This window comes from Salmo trutta, unplaced genomic scaffold, assembly GCF_901001165.1.
Source record: "Salmo trutta unplaced genomic scaffold, fSalTru1.1, whole genome shotgun sequence".
In the NCBI taxonomy this organism is placed as follows: domain Eukaryota; kingdom Metazoa; phylum Chordata; class Actinopteri; order Salmoniformes; family Salmonidae; genus Salmo; species Salmo trutta.
The window spans coordinates 44,277-66,892 of record NW_021822351.1 but is presented as its reverse complement, the minus strand read 5'-3'; the positions used below and the strand labels follow the sequence as shown (position 1 = coordinate 66,892).

At 39.0% G+C, this 22,616-nt stretch overlaps 1 protein-coding gene across 1 annotated transcript; it reads right to left on the bottom strand.

The window, feature by feature from the left end:
- Positions 1 to 2,173: 2,173 nt before the first annotated feature.
- On the bottom strand, positions 2,174 to 10,184 carry LOC115181903 (zinc finger protein 239-like; the record flags this gene model as incomplete). The annotated part of the gene is made up of 2 exons (XM_029743592.1): positions 9,926 to 10,184; positions 2,174 to 3,084 (listed from the first exon to the last, which is right to left on the bottom strand). Coding segments are annotated over exons 1-2 (1,170 nt in total), but the record flags the coding sequence as incomplete, so codon positions are not given.
- Between the last annotated feature and the right edge of the window lie 12,432 nt (positions 10,185 to 22,616).

Sequence of the window (22,616 nt, the reverse complement as noted above, 5' to 3'; positions counted from 1 at the left end):
ACCTTGTCCCGGACCTGCTTATTTGATCAATTTGTTTGTTTCAGTTTTCAGTAGTTGAATCCTTTGACGTATTGTACTGGAGTGGTTGAAAAGTAATACTAAACTTACATAACATGCACAATTTTGACACAGCGGAAGATATACTGGACTTATACTGTCTTTCATAGTAAGATTCACCAAGATATGTGTTGCTTTTGCAAATATGTGTTCATTGGTTTTGCAAAAGTCTGTTGATTGGTCAATCATTGGGTTCATTGTTTTACAATATGTTCAAATCAAGCTTTATTTATATAGAACATTTCAGACATGGATTCAACGCAATGTGCTTCACAGGAAAAAAATGATAAAGCAATGAAAATAAAAACTGAAATATTTACTACACAACAAACATAAGAGGGGAAAAAAGAAAGAATAACAATAAAACAATGTAAGACTAATGAGCATTCTAAGGAAAGGCCATTGGTTAAAACAGTAACATCAGGATGTAATGACTCCTGGCACAAACTATAAGCTTGATTTACTACATTGTATGTTAGTTGCATAAATAATTATGATTACTAAATGTTACATTACATTTATGGAATATGAAATATCAAAACTGAATGTACACCCCTTTTGGTAATATGTTTTGGCAATAATTAATAAAGACAATTAGCAATTGAATGTTGTAAAGAAATACTGTGTGTGTAAATATTGGGAGTGATGTAAAATTGTTCCTGAACCAATTTTCTACACTGCAAGTACGTTAAAATTAGGTTGATCCAATGGAGTCGTTGAAACGACTTGAAAAATAAGTCTATTCAACGTTCAACCAAAAGCGACTGACGTCGTTAAATAGTCGTCTTTTCAAAGACATGAAAAAATACTTATTTTCCAAGACCTAAAAAAATCTGTCTTTTCAACTTTCAACCTAAACCGAATGTAGATTGGAAGTTGGCATAGTCTCCTTTTCAATGACATGTTGCTAGGTGGGATAGCCCCAATGTCAGAACAGTCTCCTTTTCAATGACATGTTGCTAGGTGGGATAGCCCCAATGTCAGAACAGTCTCCTTTTCAATGACATGTTGCTAGGTGGGATAGCCCCAATGTCAGAACAGTCTCCTTTTCAATGACATGTTGCTAGGTGGGATAGCCCCAATGTCAGAACAGTCTCCTTTTCAATGACATGTTGCTAGGTGGGATAGCCCCAATGTCAGAACAGTCTCCTTTTCAATGACATGTTGCTAGGTGGGATAGCCCCAATGTCAGAACAGTCTCCTTTTCAATGACATGTTGCTAGGTGGGATAGCCCCAATGTCAGAACAGTCTCCTTTTCAATGACATGTTGCTAGGTGGGATAGCCCCAATGTCAGAACAGTTTTAACGTGTCCAAATCAACAACCAATATGCAGAAACCGTTTGTGATATATTGAAAAACTAAACATAACATGTACTATCGACACAATCATATTACTTGTATTTTTTAAAACACCTTATAAACTGCACAAACACCAAACACACTTGTTATACAAGTAGCAATAAATCACGGATATAGATTAGTTGGGAAATCAGGTTGTACTGTTGAAACTAATGCAACTAAAAATGGAAACGGGAGATATCTTTTTCCTCACTGGTTAGAGGACAATCTGCAGAAAACAGTCAGCTACCTTTTGGAGTGATGCATTTACATGTAGGGGTCCCTAAAATGAAGAGAAATGCAACACTTATTTGTCATCACTCATATCGATATCACGTTGAAATCAATTGCGAGAGAGGGGAGAGATGAGGTTGCACATCCCGCTCAAACACCACACAGAATCTGGGAATAATGTGTACATCACTGGTTAGAGCACAACTTGTAGAAAACAGCTAGCTACATTTTGAATTGTTGCATTTTCTTTCAAGTGGGTCGCTAATGCAACTTTTTTGTGTTAGTCACTTTTTGTTAAATCACATAAATAGTACTCTTCCATTTCAGAGCCTGGATTTCCCCCCTGAGGCTAATATCCATATCATGTTGAAATCAATAGAACAGGGGGCAAATGTTTAAGGTTCTACATTGTGACATCATTATAATACTCCTACTACAATGTTAAAACATTCTACATTGTGACATTATTTCATTGATATCATGAAGCAACTCCTTCAGGTATGTATTTTCTGATGTTTAATCAGAGATCTTTTACCAGAGTATCTCTTCCCACAATGATCACAGCTATGAGGTTTCTTTCCTGTGTGTGTTCTCTGGTGTATAGTCAGATGGCTAGACGTAACAAAACTCTTCCCACATTGATCACAGCTGTAAGGTTTCTCACCTGTGTGTATTTTCTGGTGTGATTGTAATGTATATAATTTTGAAAAGGTCTTCCCACAGTCAGAGCAGCTATAAGGTTTCTCTCCAGTGTGAATTCTCTGGTGTGATTGCAATGTAGATGATTTTGAAAAGGTCTTCCCACAGTCAGAGCAGCAATAAGGTTTCTCTCCAGTGTGAATTCTCTGGTGTGTTTTCAGGCTGCTTGTATCATTAAAACTCTTCCCACAGAGATCACAGTTATAAGGTTTTTCTCCAGTGTGAATTCTCTGGTGTGTTTTCAGGCTGCTTGTGTTATTACAACTCTTCCCACATTGATAGCAGCTATAAGGTTTCTCTCCAGTGTGAATTCTCTGGTGCACTTTCAGTGAATCTGATCTTGAGTAACTCTTTCCACAGTCAAAGCAGTGATGAGGTTTCTCTCCTGTGTGTGTTCTCTGGTGTATAGTCAGATGGCTAGATGAAGAAAAACTCTTCCCACATTGATCACAGCTATAGGGTTTCTCTGCGGTGTGTATTCTCTGGTGTGCTTTCAGATTACTTGTACGAGTAAAACTCTTCCCACATTGATCACAGCTATAAGGTTTCTCTCCTGTATGGATTCTAAAATGTTTTTTAAGGTCTGCAGAAGAGGTGAATCTCTTCCCACAGTCAGTACAGCAGTGAGAATTCTCTCCTGTGTGTATTCTCAGGTGAAGTTGTAATGAATCTGATCTTGAGTAACTCTTCCCACAGTCAGAGCAGCAGTGAGATTTCTTCCCTGTGAGTCTCTGCCGGTGTTTTTTGAGGTGTTCTGATGTGGAGAGACTCTTCTCTGTCTCTTCAGCTTCATGATGTTGTTGAGACTCCCCAGAGGATCCACGATAGTCAAGTCTCTCTCCTGTGTGAACACCAAAGTCAGACAGATGGTTTAAGGCCACAACAGCAGAAATCCACTGTATCTTTCAGCTAAAATGTTTACAAGCTTTTTATAAACTTATTTGACAATTGTCTTAATATGACAGTCAGCGATCAACAACAGTTATATTAAGTCATATTCTTTCACTTTTGTAGTAAAATGTATGATTCTAGGCTAGAATATAGGCACCTTTCTGTGTTTGCTAAAATTGCGGAAAGGAGGGCGATGTGCACGCATGGTTGCAGAAACTCGTCCCTGCTAATACAGAAACCATTAGGCAAGGATGTAGTAAATCTGCATGGAGCAATTTATTTTTTGCCATCGTCTCAAATCAACTGCTTTATACTTAAAAAACACTTCAACTGGTAAAATTATCTTTGGCGAGCTTTGCTACTAGTTTGTCAATGAGCATTAGCATTCAAGCTAACAAGTGCTGCATCCAAAATAGGTATTTCGCAACTATCAAAACCAAATATTATCTTAGCGACTGTTCAAGCAATAATCAAAACAACAACTGTAAGCCTGAGAACCCAACAAAGTAATAACCTGGTAAATCTAGAATGTTGAATGGTCCCAGATGGTGAACAGTTTATTTAGTAATAACCTGGTAAATCTAGACTGTTGAATGGTCCCAGATGGTGAACAGTTTATTTAGTAATAACCTGGTAAATCTAGACTGTTGAATGGTCCCAGATGGTGAACAGTTTATTTAGTAATAACCTGGTAAATCTAGACTGTTGAATGGTCCCAGATGGTGAACAGTTTATTTAGTAATAACCTGGTAAATCTAGACTGTTGAATGGTCCCAGATGGTGAACAGTTTATTTAGTAATAACCTGGTAAATCTAGACTGTTGAATGGTCCCAGATGGTGAACAGTTTATTTAGTAATAACCTGGTAAATCTAGACTGTTGAATGGTCCCAGATGGTGAACAGTTTATTTAGTAATAACCTGGTAAATCTAGACTGTTGAACGGTCCCAGATGGTGAACAGTGTATTTAGTAATAACCTGGTAAATCTAGACTGTTGAACGGTCCCAGATGGTGAACAGTTTATTTAGTAATAACCTGGTAAACCTAGACTGTTGAACGGTCCCAGATGGTGAACAGTTTATTTAGTAATAACCTGGTAAATCTAGACTGTTGAATGGTCCCAGATGGTGAACCGCAGTTGTTTTCCATTGCTGTTGTACTTGTTTATGACGTGACTTTAGTTTTAAACTAATACTATACTGTATATGAGTCTTTCTATTAATAAAGAGGACAATGTGGGACATTGGGATCACATTTCTAAATGACTGGAAACTAAAACACATTTCATGCAGTTCCACATGTGAACTTACAGGGACAGAAGACTTTATACACTGAGTGTACAAAACATTATGAACACCTGCTCTTTCCATGACAGACTGACCAGGATAAAGATATGATCCTTATTGATGTTATTTGCTAAATCCAGTCCAATCAGTGTAGATGAAGGGGAAGAGACAGGTTAACCACCTAGAGCTGAAAACGAATTAGCATAATACAAAACCCACCATTTACAAGTAGGCCGTCATTGTAAATAAGAAAAGTTCTTAACTGACTTTTAAATAAATATATATAAAAATGTGTCTGTTTAGGCTGCAGTGAAAGGTGGTAGAGATACATCGGTGTTTGTCAGACCATGAGACATACTGAAAATTAGAGGTCGACCGATTAATTAGGGCCGATTTCAAGTTTTCATGACAATCGGAAATTGGTATTTTTGGACGCCGATTTGGCCGATTTTTATATATATATATATATATATATATATATATATATTTTTTTTTAAAGACCTTTATTTAACTAGGCAAGTCAGTTAAGAACACATTCTTATTTTCAATGACGGCCTAGGAACGGTGGGTTAACTGCCTTGTTCAGGGGCAGAAAGACAGATTTTTACCTTGTCAGCTCTGGGATTCAATCTTGCAACCTTACGGTTAACAAGTCCAATGCTCTAACCACCTGCTTTACATTGCACTCCACGAGGAGCCTGCCTGTTACGCGAATGCAGTAAGAATTCCAAGGTAAGTTGCTAGCTAGCATTAAACTTATCTTATAAAAAACAATCAATCAATCATAATCACTAGTTAACTACACATGGTTGATGATATTACTAGTTTATCTAGCCTGTCCTGCGTTGCATATAATCGCTTAGGTACACGTTGCTCCAACCATAAACATCAATGCCTTTCTTAAAATCGATACACAAGTATATATTTTTAAACCTGCATATTTAGTTAATATTGCCTGCTAACATGAATTTCTTTTAACTATATTATTAAACCTGCATATTTAGCTAAATGAAATCCAGGTTAGCAGACAATATTAACCAGGTGAAATTGTGTCATTTTGCGTTCATTGCACGCAGTCAGGGTATATGCAACACTTTGGGTAATTTGTCAGAATTTTACGTAATTATGACATAACACTGAAGGTTGTGCAATGTAACGTTTTGTTTTCGAGATGATAGTTTCCGGATTCAACCATAATAATGACCTAAGGCTCGTGTTTCTGTGTGTTATTATGTTATAATTAAGTCTATGATTTGATAGAGCAGTCTGACTGAGCGATGGTAGGCAGCAGCAGGCTCGTAAGCATTCATTCAAAATAGCATTTTCGTGCGTTTTGCCAGCAGCCCTTCGAATGCAATGCGCTGTTTATGACTTAAAGCCTATCAACTCCCAAGATTAGGCTGGTGTAACCGATGTGAAATGGCTAGCTAGTTAGCTGGGTGCGCGCTAATAGCGTTTCAAACGTCACTCGCTCTGAGACTTGGAGTAGTTTTTTCCCTTCCTCTACGTGGGTAACGCTGCTTCGAGGGTGGCTGTTGTCGATGTGTTCCTGGTTCGTGCCCAGGTAGGAGCGAGGAGAGGGACAGAAGCTATACTGTTACACTGGCAATACTAAAGTGCCTATAAGAACATCCAATAGTCAAAGGTATATGAAATACAAATCGTATAGAGAGAAATAGTCCTATAATTCCTATAATAACTACAACCTAAAACTTCTTACCTGGGAATATTGAAGACTCATGTTAAAAGGAACCACCAGCTTTCATATGTTCTCATGTTCTGAGCAAGGAACTTCAACATTAGCTTTTTTACATGGCACATATTGCACTTTTACTTTCTTCTCCAACACTTTGTTTTTGCATTATTTAAATCAAATTGAACATGTTTCATTATTTATTTGAGGCTAAATAGATTTTTTTGATGTATTATATTAAGTTAAAATAAGTGTTCATTCAGTATTGTTGTAATTGTCATTATTACAAATAAATAAATACCGGCTGATTAATCGGTATTGGCTTTTTTGGTCCTCCAATAATTGGTATCGGTGTTGAAAAATCATAATCGGTCGACCTCTACTGAAAATCAGTCTTCTCACGAAAACATCTGAACAGTTTGGGCTACACACTAATATGATCCCTCTGTGGAAAGGTAAGTCTCTCACCAACACGTACATGTGGACGCCCAAACCAAGTCTCAGGGCTGACATTTTGTTGCTGTTTAAATCCTAGGTTGCCCCACATCAATCAATCTGCAGTTGAAACAATAACAAAGCTGTCATTCTGCCACTGTTTTGGTAAACATCTAAGGGATGGGGTCTGGAGAAATGTAACTTCTCTCAAATTCATAGAGAAAGCTATTGTATCAACCTTAATCCAAAACCTAGAGACCTCTTCAAGAAGTTCAGACATCTTGGCATAACAGTTATAAGGTGTTGACTTGACAGTCGCTCAAATTCATAGACAGACCTATGGAGGCAAGGACTGACCATCCATGATATCAACATTATAGTTTTAACCATGTTGAGGCTGCAGTGTTGGTTTACATTGTTTATAAACATTGGAGTAAAAAAAGCTTATTTGGGGTTCTTCAAGGATCAATGGCTATAAATAAATAATTTAAAAGTACAAATATGGATGAAGCAATTGCATCCCTTTAACACCACACATCAGTTCAACAACTGCAGAGTTTGTGCCTCTGTTTTTAAGGCAGTACTTACTAGTGTTAATCAGGGAACGGTTTCTCAAAACCATTTCACGGCTAAGTTCATCGTTAGAACCATTGGACGCCTTAAGATGCCTTTGGGAAACCGGGTCCAGATATCCAGTTTCCTCCTCTTCTTCCTCCTCCTCCTCCTTTTTCAATGTGACAGCCATCTCCTCCACTCCAAAAACGGAATCCTCTTTCTCTTCCTCCTCTTCTTTAACTGTAACATCCTCTTCCTCTTTCACTCTGAACGCGTCTTCCTCTTCTTTCACGGTAACAGCCTCACCCTCTACTTGTTGTTGTATTGTAACAGCCTCCTCTTCCTCCTCCTCTTTCACCCTGAACGCGACTTCCTCTTCTTTCACTGAAACGTCTTTCTCTTCTTCTTTCACGGTAACAGCTTCACCTTCTACTTGTTGTTGTATTGTAACAGACTCCTCTTCCTCCTCCTCTTTAACGAGAGTTTCTTTCTCCGTCCAGCAGGCCTGCTCTTCTTTAGCAGGAGGAGAGTAACTTAGTGAGCTCATTGTCGGAGATGTTAGCTAGCTAGGCTAATGCTAACTTAACCAGCCAGCTAGCTGGCTGGTTAAATGGTATTACTTACTAACTAGACGACAGAAGTGGGCTTAAAACACAGTGGCTAATATACACTAAAGCGTCTAAAAAGCTTTATTGGTTCGGTTATTTTGTCTAGCAAGCTACGGAGGTGGCTGACTAACTGTTGTTGCTGTTGAAAGAAGCGTCCCGTCCACTACATTATACGTCACACTAGCAGCGTCGCCTTAAAGTCTCATTCCGCCATCTGCTGGCTGGAGTGGGTAACGCAGCTGTGTAAAATGTATATTTTATTTTCAGACAAAAAGTTAAAGGGAAAGGGCGACACCGAGTCAGTTGTACAACTGAATGCATTCAACTGAAATATGTTTTCCGCATTTAACACAACCCCTCTGAATCAGAGATTGGGGAGCTGCCATAAAGGGTAGGAAGCAAAACTCAATGTAACAACACAGTGTGGTTAAAGATTTAGTAAATTCATTGTAGTCACGATCTGGTTACCTATAAGTACAAAGAGTTATTTTTGCTTTATTACATATTTATTAACTTATTTCCGGATATCGTCCCACAATGCAGTATTTCTCTACTTCACCTGGTTAAATAAAGGTGAAATAAAAATAAAAAAATACACTAAAATATGGATCTAGTCTGTGCTACCGAGTTCATATGCTCGCAGAGACGCTGTTTATATCTGGGAGGGCCAAGATGGCTGCGCACCATAATTAAAATTAAAATAAAAATAGTTTCCAGTCATTCCTATCATTGGTTTTATTTGTTCAGGATATGAAGAACTTCCCTGTGATTGGAATGATAACTGGATAATTTATTTCGGCTTGTCCATGCGAAGTCTAACTAGCCGCTCTGTTGCTAAGCAACAAGAGAGGAACGTGCTTGTTAAAGACAACTGCTTTCGCTATGCTTACCCTATATGGAAAAAACTCACACTTTCGACAGCTGTTGAAAATTATGAGTTCCCCTCTTTACCAGTTACTCCGTGCAAACTTCCAGTTTCCAAGAAAACAACATGCACTTCGTGGCTACCCTCTCTTTTACTCATCAACGCCATTGAGAAAATGGTAGGCGTAAACACCATGGTAATCGAAGGCTGGAAAAAGACTGGAGTTTGCATGTAGTATTATCAAGGATGTGAAAATCAAAGTGCCTAAAGTTGAAAAAAGTGTGGAAAAGGTGGAATCATAGACATCTCACTGATCTGGAACAATACACAAGAAGATGGATCCTAAGACTCTATGGTGTGCACGAGGTGGAGAATGAGGAAGTGAGGCTCGAGGCTATCCGCATCTGCCAATAAGTTATGCCTGCGGAGAAAAACTAAGTTGCTGATACCATTGACATTGTGCATTGCCTCGGCAAGAAGAAACAGCAAAACGCCAGATTCTACAGGGATGCTGTCTGGAAAGCTGCTAGGGAAAGAAACGCATTCCTTCAGAGCCATGGTCCGCGTTTCGCTGAGCATCTCAGCCCAGAGGACATAGAGAAGAGGAACAATTTGTGGCCAACGAACAAGAAAGCACGACATCAGGGAAAGGCTGCCTAATTTGTCGGCTTCTGTTCTGAAATCAATATTCCTCCATAGAACCTCAACAGCAGGACCAGATTTATACTCTCAGCCATGGTATTCAAAACATTTTGTACTGACTACCTAACCATCGTTGGGTGACTATTTTTTGGACTACTCAGGTACCTCAATCATTTAGTAGCTTTTTGGAGCGTCTCTTCAACCTTAGGCAAACTCGAAGTGGGCAGTCACTGAAGACTGGCCACTCTACCATAAAGGCTTGATTAGTGGAGTGCTGCAGAGATGGTTGTCCTTCTGGAAGGTTCTCCCATCTCCATAAACAAACTCTGGAGCTCTGTCAGAGTGACCATCGGGTTCTTGGTCACCTCCCTGACCAAGGCCCTTTCCACCCGATTGCTCAGTTTGGCCAGGCGGCCAGCTCTAGGAAGAGTCTTGGTGGTTCCATACTTCTTGTAGAGTGGAGACAATTATGGGAGTGGCTGGGCTGACTCGGGGAGTAACGGCAACACGATGTAATGCGATGATGAAGGCTCTAGCCGGGAGGTCCTAGAGCAGTGGCGGTCAGGAGAATAGCAGCGGTAACGGTGCTCCCGCGGCGGTGACTCAGGCCGGGTATGACCTCCTGACCTCTTTCCTCTCATAGAGCCTCGTAGTCCCTCTGTAGCTTCCAACTGGAGAGGGTGTGGTCGCTCCATGACCTCTGAGGAGGCCTGGAGCAGGGAGTGTAGTAGTCTCTTAGATGAGATCGGGGTTGTAAGGCCTTGCAGCTCATCTTCCTCAGGTGCATGATGGCTTCGTGGGGCGGTGTGGGCTGAGGTGGTTGGTGACCAGTGGTTCGTGGTGAGATCAACTAACTCCTCTTCAGGGTACCTAAACATCTCAAATGTAGCAGGTCAGAATCCAGCGATACGAAGGACCATAAAAAAAACTGTTGGAGCTGGTCTGAGTGGTTGGCTTCTGAGCCCTCACCCGCAATTAACTTATGCTCACTACAATGTTGTCCGGTTAGAACAACATGTTGAGGCCCATTACTGTAATTTGGTCACCAACACACACACATGCGGACACAGCTGCTTCCATTGAAGGGTTTAATATTGGTGTGTGGTATTCCTAGGGACGCACAACACTTTAGTAAGGAAACAGAATGTTTTAGTAAGGTCCATCAGCATCAAACACTTATTTTCTCTAGATGGCAAAACACCCTCTAACGCAAGGTGTGCAGGCGCAGAGCCCCGGAGTGTGTCCACGAGCCCTGATTGGTTGGAATAAATCAGTAACCTTGATGGAGTTTCCTTCCACTAAGGCTTCAGTTTAGTCCTTCACCTCAGTAACTGTATTGCAATTCACTACACCCAAAAGGTTCCAGAAGAGCTCTCTTGTGACATAAACAGACAGTCATGCAGCGAACCTCAAAAATACAGAGTTGACTCTGCCCACTGGGCACACAGTGGTTGAATCAATGTTATTTACATGTGATTTCATTAAAACTACATTCAATCAAATGTTGTTTTTTTCCTTCACCTTTACACACCAGACAGTATCAATCAAACTCATTTTCAACCTATGTTCTTTGTTAACTAGTCTGAGTCTGGGGCCGCCTCTAGGGGTGGCATGGATTCCCCAGATATAATTTGTATTTGTGCCCCCCCTCCTCCCCTAGTTTTATTTCCCATAAACAATGGAATCAGAATCAGAGAATGGAATCAGAATCAGAGAATGGAATCAGAATCAGAGAATGGAATCAGAATCAGAGAATGGAATCAGAATCAGAGAATGGAATCAGAATCAGAGAATGGAATCAGAATCAGAGAATGGAATCAGACATTTCTCATGTGTGATATTATTAAGGCACTTTTAATTCTAACTAAATAATAATACAGAATCAAAATGTGTACCAATAAGTAAATATGCTTTTAATTTATCTAAATGTTGATAATACGATCTGTATGCTCTATTGATGTCTGATCTGAGTTTTGATTGATTTTACCTAAGAATTCCTATCGGGTCGCTCGGGGCTTCCCAGCTCATTCATTAGTGACTTGAAGCCGTAGCTATATATCCATGTCATTTATTTCCATATATCTTCCTTTTAGGTATGAACGCGATTTCAAATGTATTTGTTCATGTCAGAATGTTACAGATGTTACTGTGTGTTATTTAGTCAGTAGCAAACATGTTTAAAACAATGTCAAATGTGTTATTTGTATGTTTAGACAACTTGGAAATGAGCCATTAGCCGTTTTGCTAGCTACCTTGCTAAAAGGCTGCTCACCGACTTCGTGCCCGACAGAGACCGTATGCTCAGCTCCTGTGTGTGTGGGTGAATGGGAGCAATGGAAAACTGAATGTTGTTGTAATCTAAAAATGAAAACAAGGTTATACATGTTGTCTTTGTTATTAGGATGGTTATACATTTAAAAAGAGGGACAATAAACATGTATTAATTGAGCCATTGTAATGTATAATGAGACAATACTGGTTTATTGAACAATTGTAACAGCTATGTAATTTGAGAGAAAATATTTTGTGCATTTGTGAAACATTCTCTGTGGGATTTATTTGTATATTTCCACCTTTCAGGGGTATAACAGAGGCAAGTCTGGTGGGGTAAGTATGTTGTCAGAGCTATATGTAAGTTGATTATACAGACAATTTGGATATTTCCACACAATATTTCTCACAAAAAGAAGAATTGATGCAGTTATTCTCTCGTCAATCTTCAACCAGGAAAGACTGGCATGCATGTTGTTTGTTCTGTATGTGCAGTTAAGGGCAAGGCGCGCTGCTCTGTTTTGAGCCAGCTGCAGCTTTGTTGGATCTTTCTTTGCTTCATTTGCCCATATTAACATATCACCTGACCATATTACCATATCACCTGACCATATTACCATATCACCTGACCATATCACCATATCACCTGACCATATTACCATATCACCTGACCATATCACCTGACCATATTACCATATCACCTGACCATATTACCATATCACCTGACCATATTACCATATCACCTGACCATATTACCATATCACCTGACCATATTACCATATCACCTGACCATATTACCATATCACCTGACCATATCACCATATCACCTGACCATATCACCTGACCATATTACCATATCACCTGACCATATTACCATATCACCTGACCATATCACCTGACCATATTACCATATCACCTGACCATATCACCTGACCATATCACCTGACCATATCACCTGACCATATTAAATGACCATATTACCATATCACCTGACCATATTACCATATCACCTGACCATATTACCATATCACCTGACCATATCACCATATCACCTGACCATATCACCTGACCATATCACCTGACCATATCACCTGACCATATTAAATGACCATATTACCATATCACCTGACCATATTACCATATCACCTGACCATATTACCATATCACCTGCCCATATTACCATATCACCTGACCATATCACCTGACCATATTACCATATCACCTGACCATATCACCTGACCATATTACCATATCACCTGACCATATCACCTGACCATATTAACATATCACCTGACCATATCACCTGACCATATGACCATATCACCTGACCATATTACCATATCACCTGACCATATTACCATATCACCTGACCATATTACCATATCACCAGACCATATTACCATATCACCTGACCATATTACCATATCACCTGACCATATCACCTGACCATATTACCATATCACCTGACCATATTACCATATCACCTGACCATATCACCTGACCATATCACCTGACCATATCACCTGACCATATCACCTGACCATATTACCATATCTCCTGACCATATTACCATATCACCTGACCATATTACCATATCACCTGACCATATTACCATATCACCTGACCATATTACCATATCACCTGACCATATCACCTGACCATATGACCATATCACCTGACCATATCACCTGACCATATCACCTGACCATATTACCATATCACCTGACCATATCACCTGACCATATCACCTGACCATATTACCATATCACCTGACCATATCACCTGACCATATCACCTGACCATATTAAATGACCATATTACCATATCACCTGACCATATTACCATATCCCCTGACCATATTAGCATATTACCTGACCATATTACCATATCACCTGACCATATCACCTGACCATATGACCATATCACCTGACCATATTAAATGACCATATTACCATATCTCCTGACCATATTACCATATCACCTGACCATATTACAGGACCATATTACCATATCACCTGACCATATTACCTGACCATATTACCATATCACCTGACCATATTACCATATTACCTGACCATATTACCATATCACCTGACCATATTACCGTATCACCTGACCATATTACCTGACCATATTACCATATCACCTCACCATATTACCGTATCACCTGACCATATTACCTGACCATATTACCATATCACCTCACCATATTACCATATCACCTGACCATATTACCAGAGAGTAATCAAGACAGGACAAGACCAGAGCCCGAACAACTGGTACAGTTCATTTGTGTCAAAAATGCAGAACATCTTTTTTATAACAGATATACCCCTCCCCATCTTCACAACAACTCTGTCAATATGACTTGACCATGGTAATTGAGTGTCCAATGTTATACCCAGGAGTTTAGCTTCCTCAACTTGCTCAATGCTCACAACCTTTATACACAACTCCAGTTGAGGTTTAGGTCTTAAGAATATGTTTTGAACCAAATACATCAGCTTTTACAGTAGTTTTAGATGCATTTAAGACCAGTTTATTACCCATTCTGATACTGACTGTAACTCCTTATTTAGAATGTCAGTGAGGTCACAGGCTTTGGGTGCTGCCATATAGAGCATGGAATCATACATAGTCATTCTAGCTTTGTGGTGTCATCATTTATTTAAAAAAATAGAGAAGAGTAACGGCCCAAGGGTACTGCCCTGAGGGATACCGCACTGTACATATCTGATGTTAAAGACGTTTCCATTGAAGAACATTCTCTGGGTTCTATTGGATAAATAACTCTGCAACCATGTGGTGGCATGTGATGTATCGCCATAGCAAGTGAGTTTCTTCAATAGCAATTCATGATCAATAACATCAAAGGGCTGCACATAAACTATCATTTTATTATCCATTTCCTTTAACCAGTCATCAGCCATCTGAGGCAGTGCAGTACAAGTTGAGGGCCCTTCTCTATATGCATGCTGAAAGTCAGTAGATAACTTGTTCTCTGAAAAATAGCATTGTATTTGGTCAAACAAAAATTCTCTCAATCAGTTTACTAAGAACAGGCAGCAAACTGATTGAAGAACTGTTAGGGCCTATTTTTAGGAAGTGGAATGACTTTAGCTTTCTTCCACGCCCTGTGTGGACACACTCCTTTAGGCTTTGGTTAAAGATGTAGCAAATAGGGGTGACAATACAGTCTGCTACCATTCTCCATAGTTTCCCATCCAGGTTGTCTATACCTGGTGGTAATACAGTCTGCTACCATTCTCCATAGTTTCCCATCCAGGTTGTCTATACCTGGTGGTAATACAGTCTGCTACCATTCTCCATAGTTTCCCATCCAGGTTGTCTATACCTGGTGGTAATACAGTCTGCTACCATTCTCCATAGTTTCCCATCCAGGTTGTCTATACCTGGTGGCTCATCATTATTGGTGGTTAACAATAGTTTTCCACGTCTCCCACACGAACTTGACCAAATTTAAAACAGCAATCCTTCTCTTTCATTATTTGATCTTTTATACAAAACAATATTATGGTTCACTGTTGTCATTTCACTTGTGAGTTTTTCCACTTTCAAAGTGAAATAGCCTTTGAAATGATTGGCAAAATCACAAAGTTTTGTTATAAATGACACATCAACTTCAATGAACGATGGAGAATAATTGTGTTTTCTGCCCATGATACCATTTAAGTTACTCCAAAGTATTTTTATTGTTTGGAATTTATCTTGGTTTGGTAATATAATTTATTGTTCTTTTTGTTAAGTTCACTCACAGCATTTCTAAATTGACAGTATGTTAACCAATCAGCTGAGCAGCACTGACTTGTTTGCCACCTCTTTTGTGTATTTATGTATTTATATAACAAGGCGTCTGGGGGGGGCGTAGCAAATTGATGAGGAAGTGTGTGGGTGTTACGCATGCAAATAGCGTGCATATCAGAACCAATCAAAAAGTAGCTCAAAGTCAATAAGAATTGTGTGTGTGTGATGTGGGGCTGAAGCTATTGACCTGGAAGTTGATGGAAAATACATTTAATTTCCAGACAAAGGTTTTTAAATTTAATCTAACTAAATAGCTAACAATAATGTATTGAGACGTACAAAGAGAAGCAAGTGTTGATTGATTAGTGAAGGTTTTTAATGAGTGAGAATAAAATAAAAAAAATTAACATCTACCACAGATCTGCAATTAAGGCAATTTCTTATTCAGTCATTCAAACAAACAGATAGCATCAAAATAAGCAACTAGCTCTATACTGCTCCTACATGGTGTAACAATACATAAATGTATATAATGAACAGACTAGCTCTATACTGCTCCTACATGGTGTAACAATACATAGATGTATATAATGAACAGACTAGCTCTATACTGCTCCTACATGGTGTAACAATACATCATGTAGATGTATATAATGAACAGACTAGGTCTATACTGCTCCTACATGGTGTAACAATACATAGATGTATATAATGAACAGACTAGGTCTATACTGCTCCTACATGGTGTAACAATACATTGATGTATATAATAAACAGACTAGGTCTATACTGCTCCTACATGTAACAATACATTGATGTATGTATATAATGAATGTTCACTAATGGCGTTCCACATTTTATTTATATTCAGAATTTTTTTTTGCATTAATCAAATGTGTTTTACAATCAGCACATGTGTTTTCTCTGACATGGTGGAATAATACTGATGGGAACATTGATGAGGTACACCACATGGTCAACAGTATGTGGACACCACTTCAAATTAGTGGATTTTGCTATTTCAGCTACACCCTTTGCATTTACATTACATTTACGTCATTTAGCAGACGCTCTTATCCAGAGCGACTTAGAAATTGGTGCATTCACCTTATGATATCCAGTGGAACAACCACTTTACAATAGTAGATCTTTGCTCACAGGTGTATAAAATACAAGTAGACATTATTTGGGTATGACTTTAACTGAATATGAACTTTGAAAAGTTAGATTTCCACTAGGCAATTACTTTAAAATAACATTAACCAGTTCCCAAGCTTTCAAAATAACGGTTCTGTTCTGGAACAGTGGAGATCACTTTCGTTATCGGTTCTGTTTCTGTTCCTCAAATGTTTTGCTCTTTTCCGGTTTTAGGTTCTGTTCCTTGAACCGGTTCCAACTCCTGTTCCTCACTGGGCGCATTGGAAAGAGTGTGTGTATTCTCTCATGCCTTTTCAGGTTCCCTAGCCGTGTAAAATCCTTTCCACACAGAGAGCAATGGTAAGACGTCTCCCCTGTATGTGTCTTTTCATGCTCCTTCAGGTTCCCTAACTGTGTAAAGCTCTTTCCACACTGGGAGCACTGGAAAGGCTTTTCTCCTGTGTGTGTTTTCTCATGCATATTCAGGTTCCCTAACAGGGTAAAACCTTTTCCACACTGGGAGCATTGGAAAGGTCTCTCTCCTGTGTGTATTCTTTTATGTTCCTTCAGATGCCCTAACCGTGTGAAACCTTTTCCACACTGGGAACATTGGAAAGGTTTCTCTCCTGTGTGTATTCTTTTATGCACTTTTAGGCTCCCTAACTTGGTGAAATCCTTTCCACACAGAGAGCAATGGTAAGAGTTCTCCCCTGTGTGTGTCCTTTCATGCTCCTTCAGGTTCCTTAACTTGGTAAAACCTTTTCCACACTGGGAGCATTGGAAAGGCTTCTCTCCTGTGTGTGTTCTCTCATGCTTTTTCAGGTTCCCTAATCGTGTAAAACCCTTTCCACACTGGGAGCATTGGAAAGGCTTCTCTCCTGTGTGTATTCTCTCATGCCTTTTCAGGGTCCCTAACTGGGTAAAACTCTTTCCACACTGGGAGCATTGGAAAGGCTTCTCTCCTGTGTGTATTTTCTCATGCCTTTTCAGCTTATATAACCACTTAAAATTCTTATTACACTGGGAGCAGTGGTGTGGTCTTGCTGGTTTGGGCGTCTCTGGGTCTTGTTTCCCTGAAGGACCCTTTCCACTGTCAGAGTGAGAGTCTGGTCTCTCGCCTGCCAAAGACAACCATAATATTTGGTTAAAAACAGAGAGACTTAAATTAAATCTCCACATGATAAAACAGTCTTCCTATGAGGTAACTGCAAAATACACAGGCAATGAAAATATTGATCGGGGAACTAGTTGCTGAGGAAAGTGGCTGTTGTAAAAAATAGTTTTTAACAGTAAAACAACAGTATGTGCAGGAGGGGATAAAAGATGGGCTTGTCGAGTAACCCCGCCCCCCTCTAATGGTGATACATCACACAGATTCAGCAGTGTGGACAAACAAAAACTACATGCAGAACAGATAAAGGAATAGAACATCTAAACAGAGTCAAGCTACTGAGGGTGTAGAACATTATCAAATAGAACTAATAACCGGTGGTCAGAGTTTATAGAACATTAACTAATAGAACTAATAACCGGTGGTCAGAGTTTATAGAACATTAACTAATAGAACTAATAACCGGTGGCCAGAGTTTATAGAACATTAACTAATAGAACTAATAACCGGTGGCCAGAGTTTATAGAACATTAACTAATAGAACTAATAACCGGTGGCCAGAGTTTATAGAACAGTAACTAATTGAACTAATAACCGGTGGTCAGAGTTTATAGAACATTAACTAATAGAACTAATAACCGGTGGCCAGAGTTTATAGAACAGTAACTAATTGAACTAATAACCGGTGGTCAGAGTTTATAGATGTTATGTATATATTTTTTTTATTTCACCTTTATTTAACCAGGTAGGCCAGTTGAGAACAAGTTCTCATTTACAACTGCGACCTGGCCAAGATAAATCAAAGCAGTGCGACAAAAAACAACACAGAGTTACACATGGAGTAAACAAAAGTACAGTCGATAGCACAATAGAAAAATCTATATACAGTATCATATACACAATCATATCAGTCCGTCTTACATTAAAACTATATAATATATATATGTATCATACACATTCATATCAGTCCATCTTACATTTTATATATATATATATATATATATATATATATAGTTTTTAGGTAAGATGCACTGATATGATTGTTTATATACACATATATATATATATATATATATACACATATATATACACACACACATATATATATTTACACACATACATATATATATATATATATATATATATATACACATACATACATACATACATACATACATACATACATACATACATACATACATACATACATACATACATACATACATACATACATACATACATACATACATACATACATAGTTTTTAGGTATCATATAAATAATCATATCAGTCCATCTTACCTAAAAATCATATAACATAATACACACTACCAGTCAAACGTTTTAGAACACCTACTCATTCAAGGGTTTCTCTTTATTTTTACTATTTTCTACATTGTAGAATAATAGTGAAGACATCAAAACTATGAAATAACATGTATGAAATCATGTAGTAACCAAAAAAGTGTTAAACAAATCAAAATATATTTTATTTGAGTTTCTTCAAATAGCCACCCTTTGCCTTGATGACAGCTTTGCACACTCTTGGCATTCTCTCAACCAGCTTGACCTGGAATGCTTTTCCAACAGTCTTGAAGGAGTTCCCACATACGCTGAGCACTTGTTGGCTGCTTTTCCTTCAACTCTTTCAGTCCAACTCATCCCAAACCATCTCGGTTTGGTTGAGGTCAGGGGATTGTGGAGGCCAGGTCATCTAATGCAGCACTCCATCACTCTCCTTCTTGGTAAAATAGCCCTTACACAGCCTGGAGGTGTGTTGGGTCATTATCCTGTTGAAAAACAAATGATAGTACCACTAAGCCCAAACCAGATGGGATGGCGTATCGCTGCAGAATGCTGTGGTAGCCATGTTGGTTAGGTGTGCCTTGAATTCGAAATAAATCACAGACAGTGTCACCAGCAAAGCACCCCAACACCATACCACTTTATGCTTTACTGTGGGAAATACACATGCGGAGATCATGCATTCACCCACACCGCATCTCACAAATACACAGCGGTTGGAACCAAAAATGTCAAATTTGGAATCCAGACCAAAGGACACATTTCCACCAGTCTAATGTCCATTTCTCGTGTTTCTTGGCCCAAGTAAGTCTCTTCTTCTTATTGGTGTCCTTTAGTAGTGGTGTCTTTGCAGGAATTCGACCATGAAGGCCTGATTCACACAGTCTCCTCTGAACAGTTGATGTTGAGATGAGTCTGTTACTTGAACTCTGTGAAGCATTTATTTGGGCTGCAATTTCTGAGGCTGGTAACTCTAATGAACTTATCCTTTGCAGCAGAGGTAACTCTGGGTCTTCCATTCCTGTGACGGTCCTCATGAGAGCCAGTTTCATCATAGCGTTTGATGGTTTTTGCGACTGCACTTGAAAAAACTTTCAAAGTTCTTGAAATTTTCCGTATTGACTGACCTTCATGTCTAAAAGTAATGATGGACAGTCGTTTCTCTTTGCTTATTTGAGCTGTTCTTGACATAATATGGACTTTGTCTTTTACCAAATAGGGCTATATTCTGTATACCACCCCTACCTTGTCACAACACAACTGATTGGCTCAAACGCATTGAGGAAAGGAATTACACAAATGAACTTTTAAGACGGCACACCTGTTAATTGAAATGTATTCCAGGTGACTACCTCATGAAGCTGGTTGAGAGAATGCCAAGAGTGTCATCAAGGCAAAGGCTGGCTGTTTGAAGAATCTCAAATATAAATATATTTAGATTTGTTTTAACACTTTTTTGGTTACAACATGATTCCATGTGTTATTTCATAGTTTTGATTTCTTCACTATTATTCTACAATGTAGAAAATTGTAAAAATAAAGAAAAACGCTGGAATGAGTAGGTGTTCTAAAACTTTAGACCGGTAGTGTATATGTATCATATCAGTCTGTCTTACCTAAAAACCATATATATATACACACACACACACAAAATCATGGACACTCTTACTGACAGTTGTGGCTGCTAAGCGTGATGTATTGTTGTCTCTACCTTCTTGCCCTTTGTGCTGTTGTCTGTGCCCAATAATGTTTGTACCATGTTTTGTGCTGCTACCATGTTGTTGTCATGTTGTGTTGCTACCATGCTGTCATGCTACCATGTCATCTTAGGTCTCTCTTTATGTAGTGTTGTGTTGTCTCTCTTGTCGTGATGTGTTTACTCCTATATTTTTTATTTCATTTATGTTTAATCACAGCCCCCATCCCCACAGGAGGCCTTTTGCCTTCTGGTAGGCTGTTATTGTAAATAAGAATTTGTTCTTAACTGACTTGTCTAGAAACATTCAGATTGAAATATAATTATATATTTTTTATTTAATCATGTCAGTCTGTCTTACCTTAACTAAAAACCATATAACAATTTTATATGTAAAGCTTCAAATCATGTTTAAAAAATTATAATTTTGCTTTCATGGGATGTCGAAGTGTAGAGACTGATCAAAGCACTACAGAAAATATATATGTTTAAGGGAGATTATGTTATGTCTAGTCTGTGAGACCAGGCTGTAAACCGAGGTAGTTGTGATCAATATGATGAATCCCGTTTTCACAACATTTAAGAACCTGGTGGTAGAAAACAGTGTGAATGTAATAATGACAAGGGACTTACTCAGGAGTAATTTAGCTAACTGGTAGTGTTTTCATTTGACTTAGAAAGAGTAGGACCACAACGATTTCAATTGATTGTAGCAATATACCTGAGAACACAGCGTTTAAGTCAGTCAGTTGTCTCAAGTCAGACTGAGACATTCACTTGATGTCCTGGAAATCAACCTTCTTCCCATCAATAAATGCAAAAGGACAGCTGAAAGATGCTCTCTTCCCTAGCCTTTCTTTATTGTTTTGAGAGACGGGGTTCCAGGTAGATGGCCTGGTGTAGGATCCTTTAGGGCCAAAGTAGTGGGATGGCCTGGTGTAGGATCCTTTAGGGCCAAAGTAGTGGGATGGCCTGGTGTAGGATCCTTTAGGGCCAAAGTAGTGGGATGGCCTGGTGTAGGATCCTTTAGGGCCAAAGTAGTGGGATGGCCTGGTGTAGGATCCTTTAGGGCCAAAGTAGTGGGATGGCCTGGTGTAGGATCCTTTAGGGCCAAAGTAGTGGGATGGCCTGGTGTAGGACCCTTTAGGGGGGAGTGACCAAGATGTGCAAAACCACACTCTGACCTGTGAAAGGCATCAATACAGCTTCTTCATGTGCTTGACATAGCAAGACTTGGCTCTGATTATAAAAAGAAGATATGGGTGTTTTTATAATTCCAAAGCCTAGGACCAAGAGGCATGGAGAGGCAGCCTTTAGTTACTGTACCCCCAGCTTCTGGAATAGCCAGTCAGAGAACCTGAGGGGGACCAAGAGGCATGGAGAGGCAGCCTTTAGTTACTATGCCCCCAGCCTCTGGAATAGCCTGTCAGAGAACCTGAGGGGAGCCAAAACTGTGAACATATTTAAAAGAGATCTTAAAACACCTTTTTAGCTTTGCTTTTCCTTTAAAGTAGCGTTTTTATTGTAACTCTTTTGTTTTTTAATCCTCTGTTTGCTGTGTAGTAAATATATATATATATATTTATTTATTTTTCATTCGTTTTTATTTCCTGTAATGCACACTCTGTTGCATTCCATGTGCTGTATAATAAATATTGATTTGATGGTGGGAGTGTGACTGTTACTGTGTGACTTTGCCCTTTAGTTCAACAGCTGCATTTTGCTTCTGTTTTAAGACAGTAAGTAACTTACTGGGCTTAATCAGATGTCCAATATCCTCCTCTTCCTCTTCATCCAATATGACAGTTATCTCTCCCTCCTCTTTCTCTTCCTTCACTGCAACATCCTCATCCTCTACTTTTGTTACTGTGACATCCTCCTCTTCCTTCTCCTCTTTCACGACAACGTTCAGCCACAGACCCTCTTTCTCCGTCCAGCAGACCTCCTCTTCTTTAACAGGAGAGTAGCTTAGTGAACTCATGGTCGGGGATGTTAGCTAACAGTTAGCTAGCTAGGCTAGTGAATT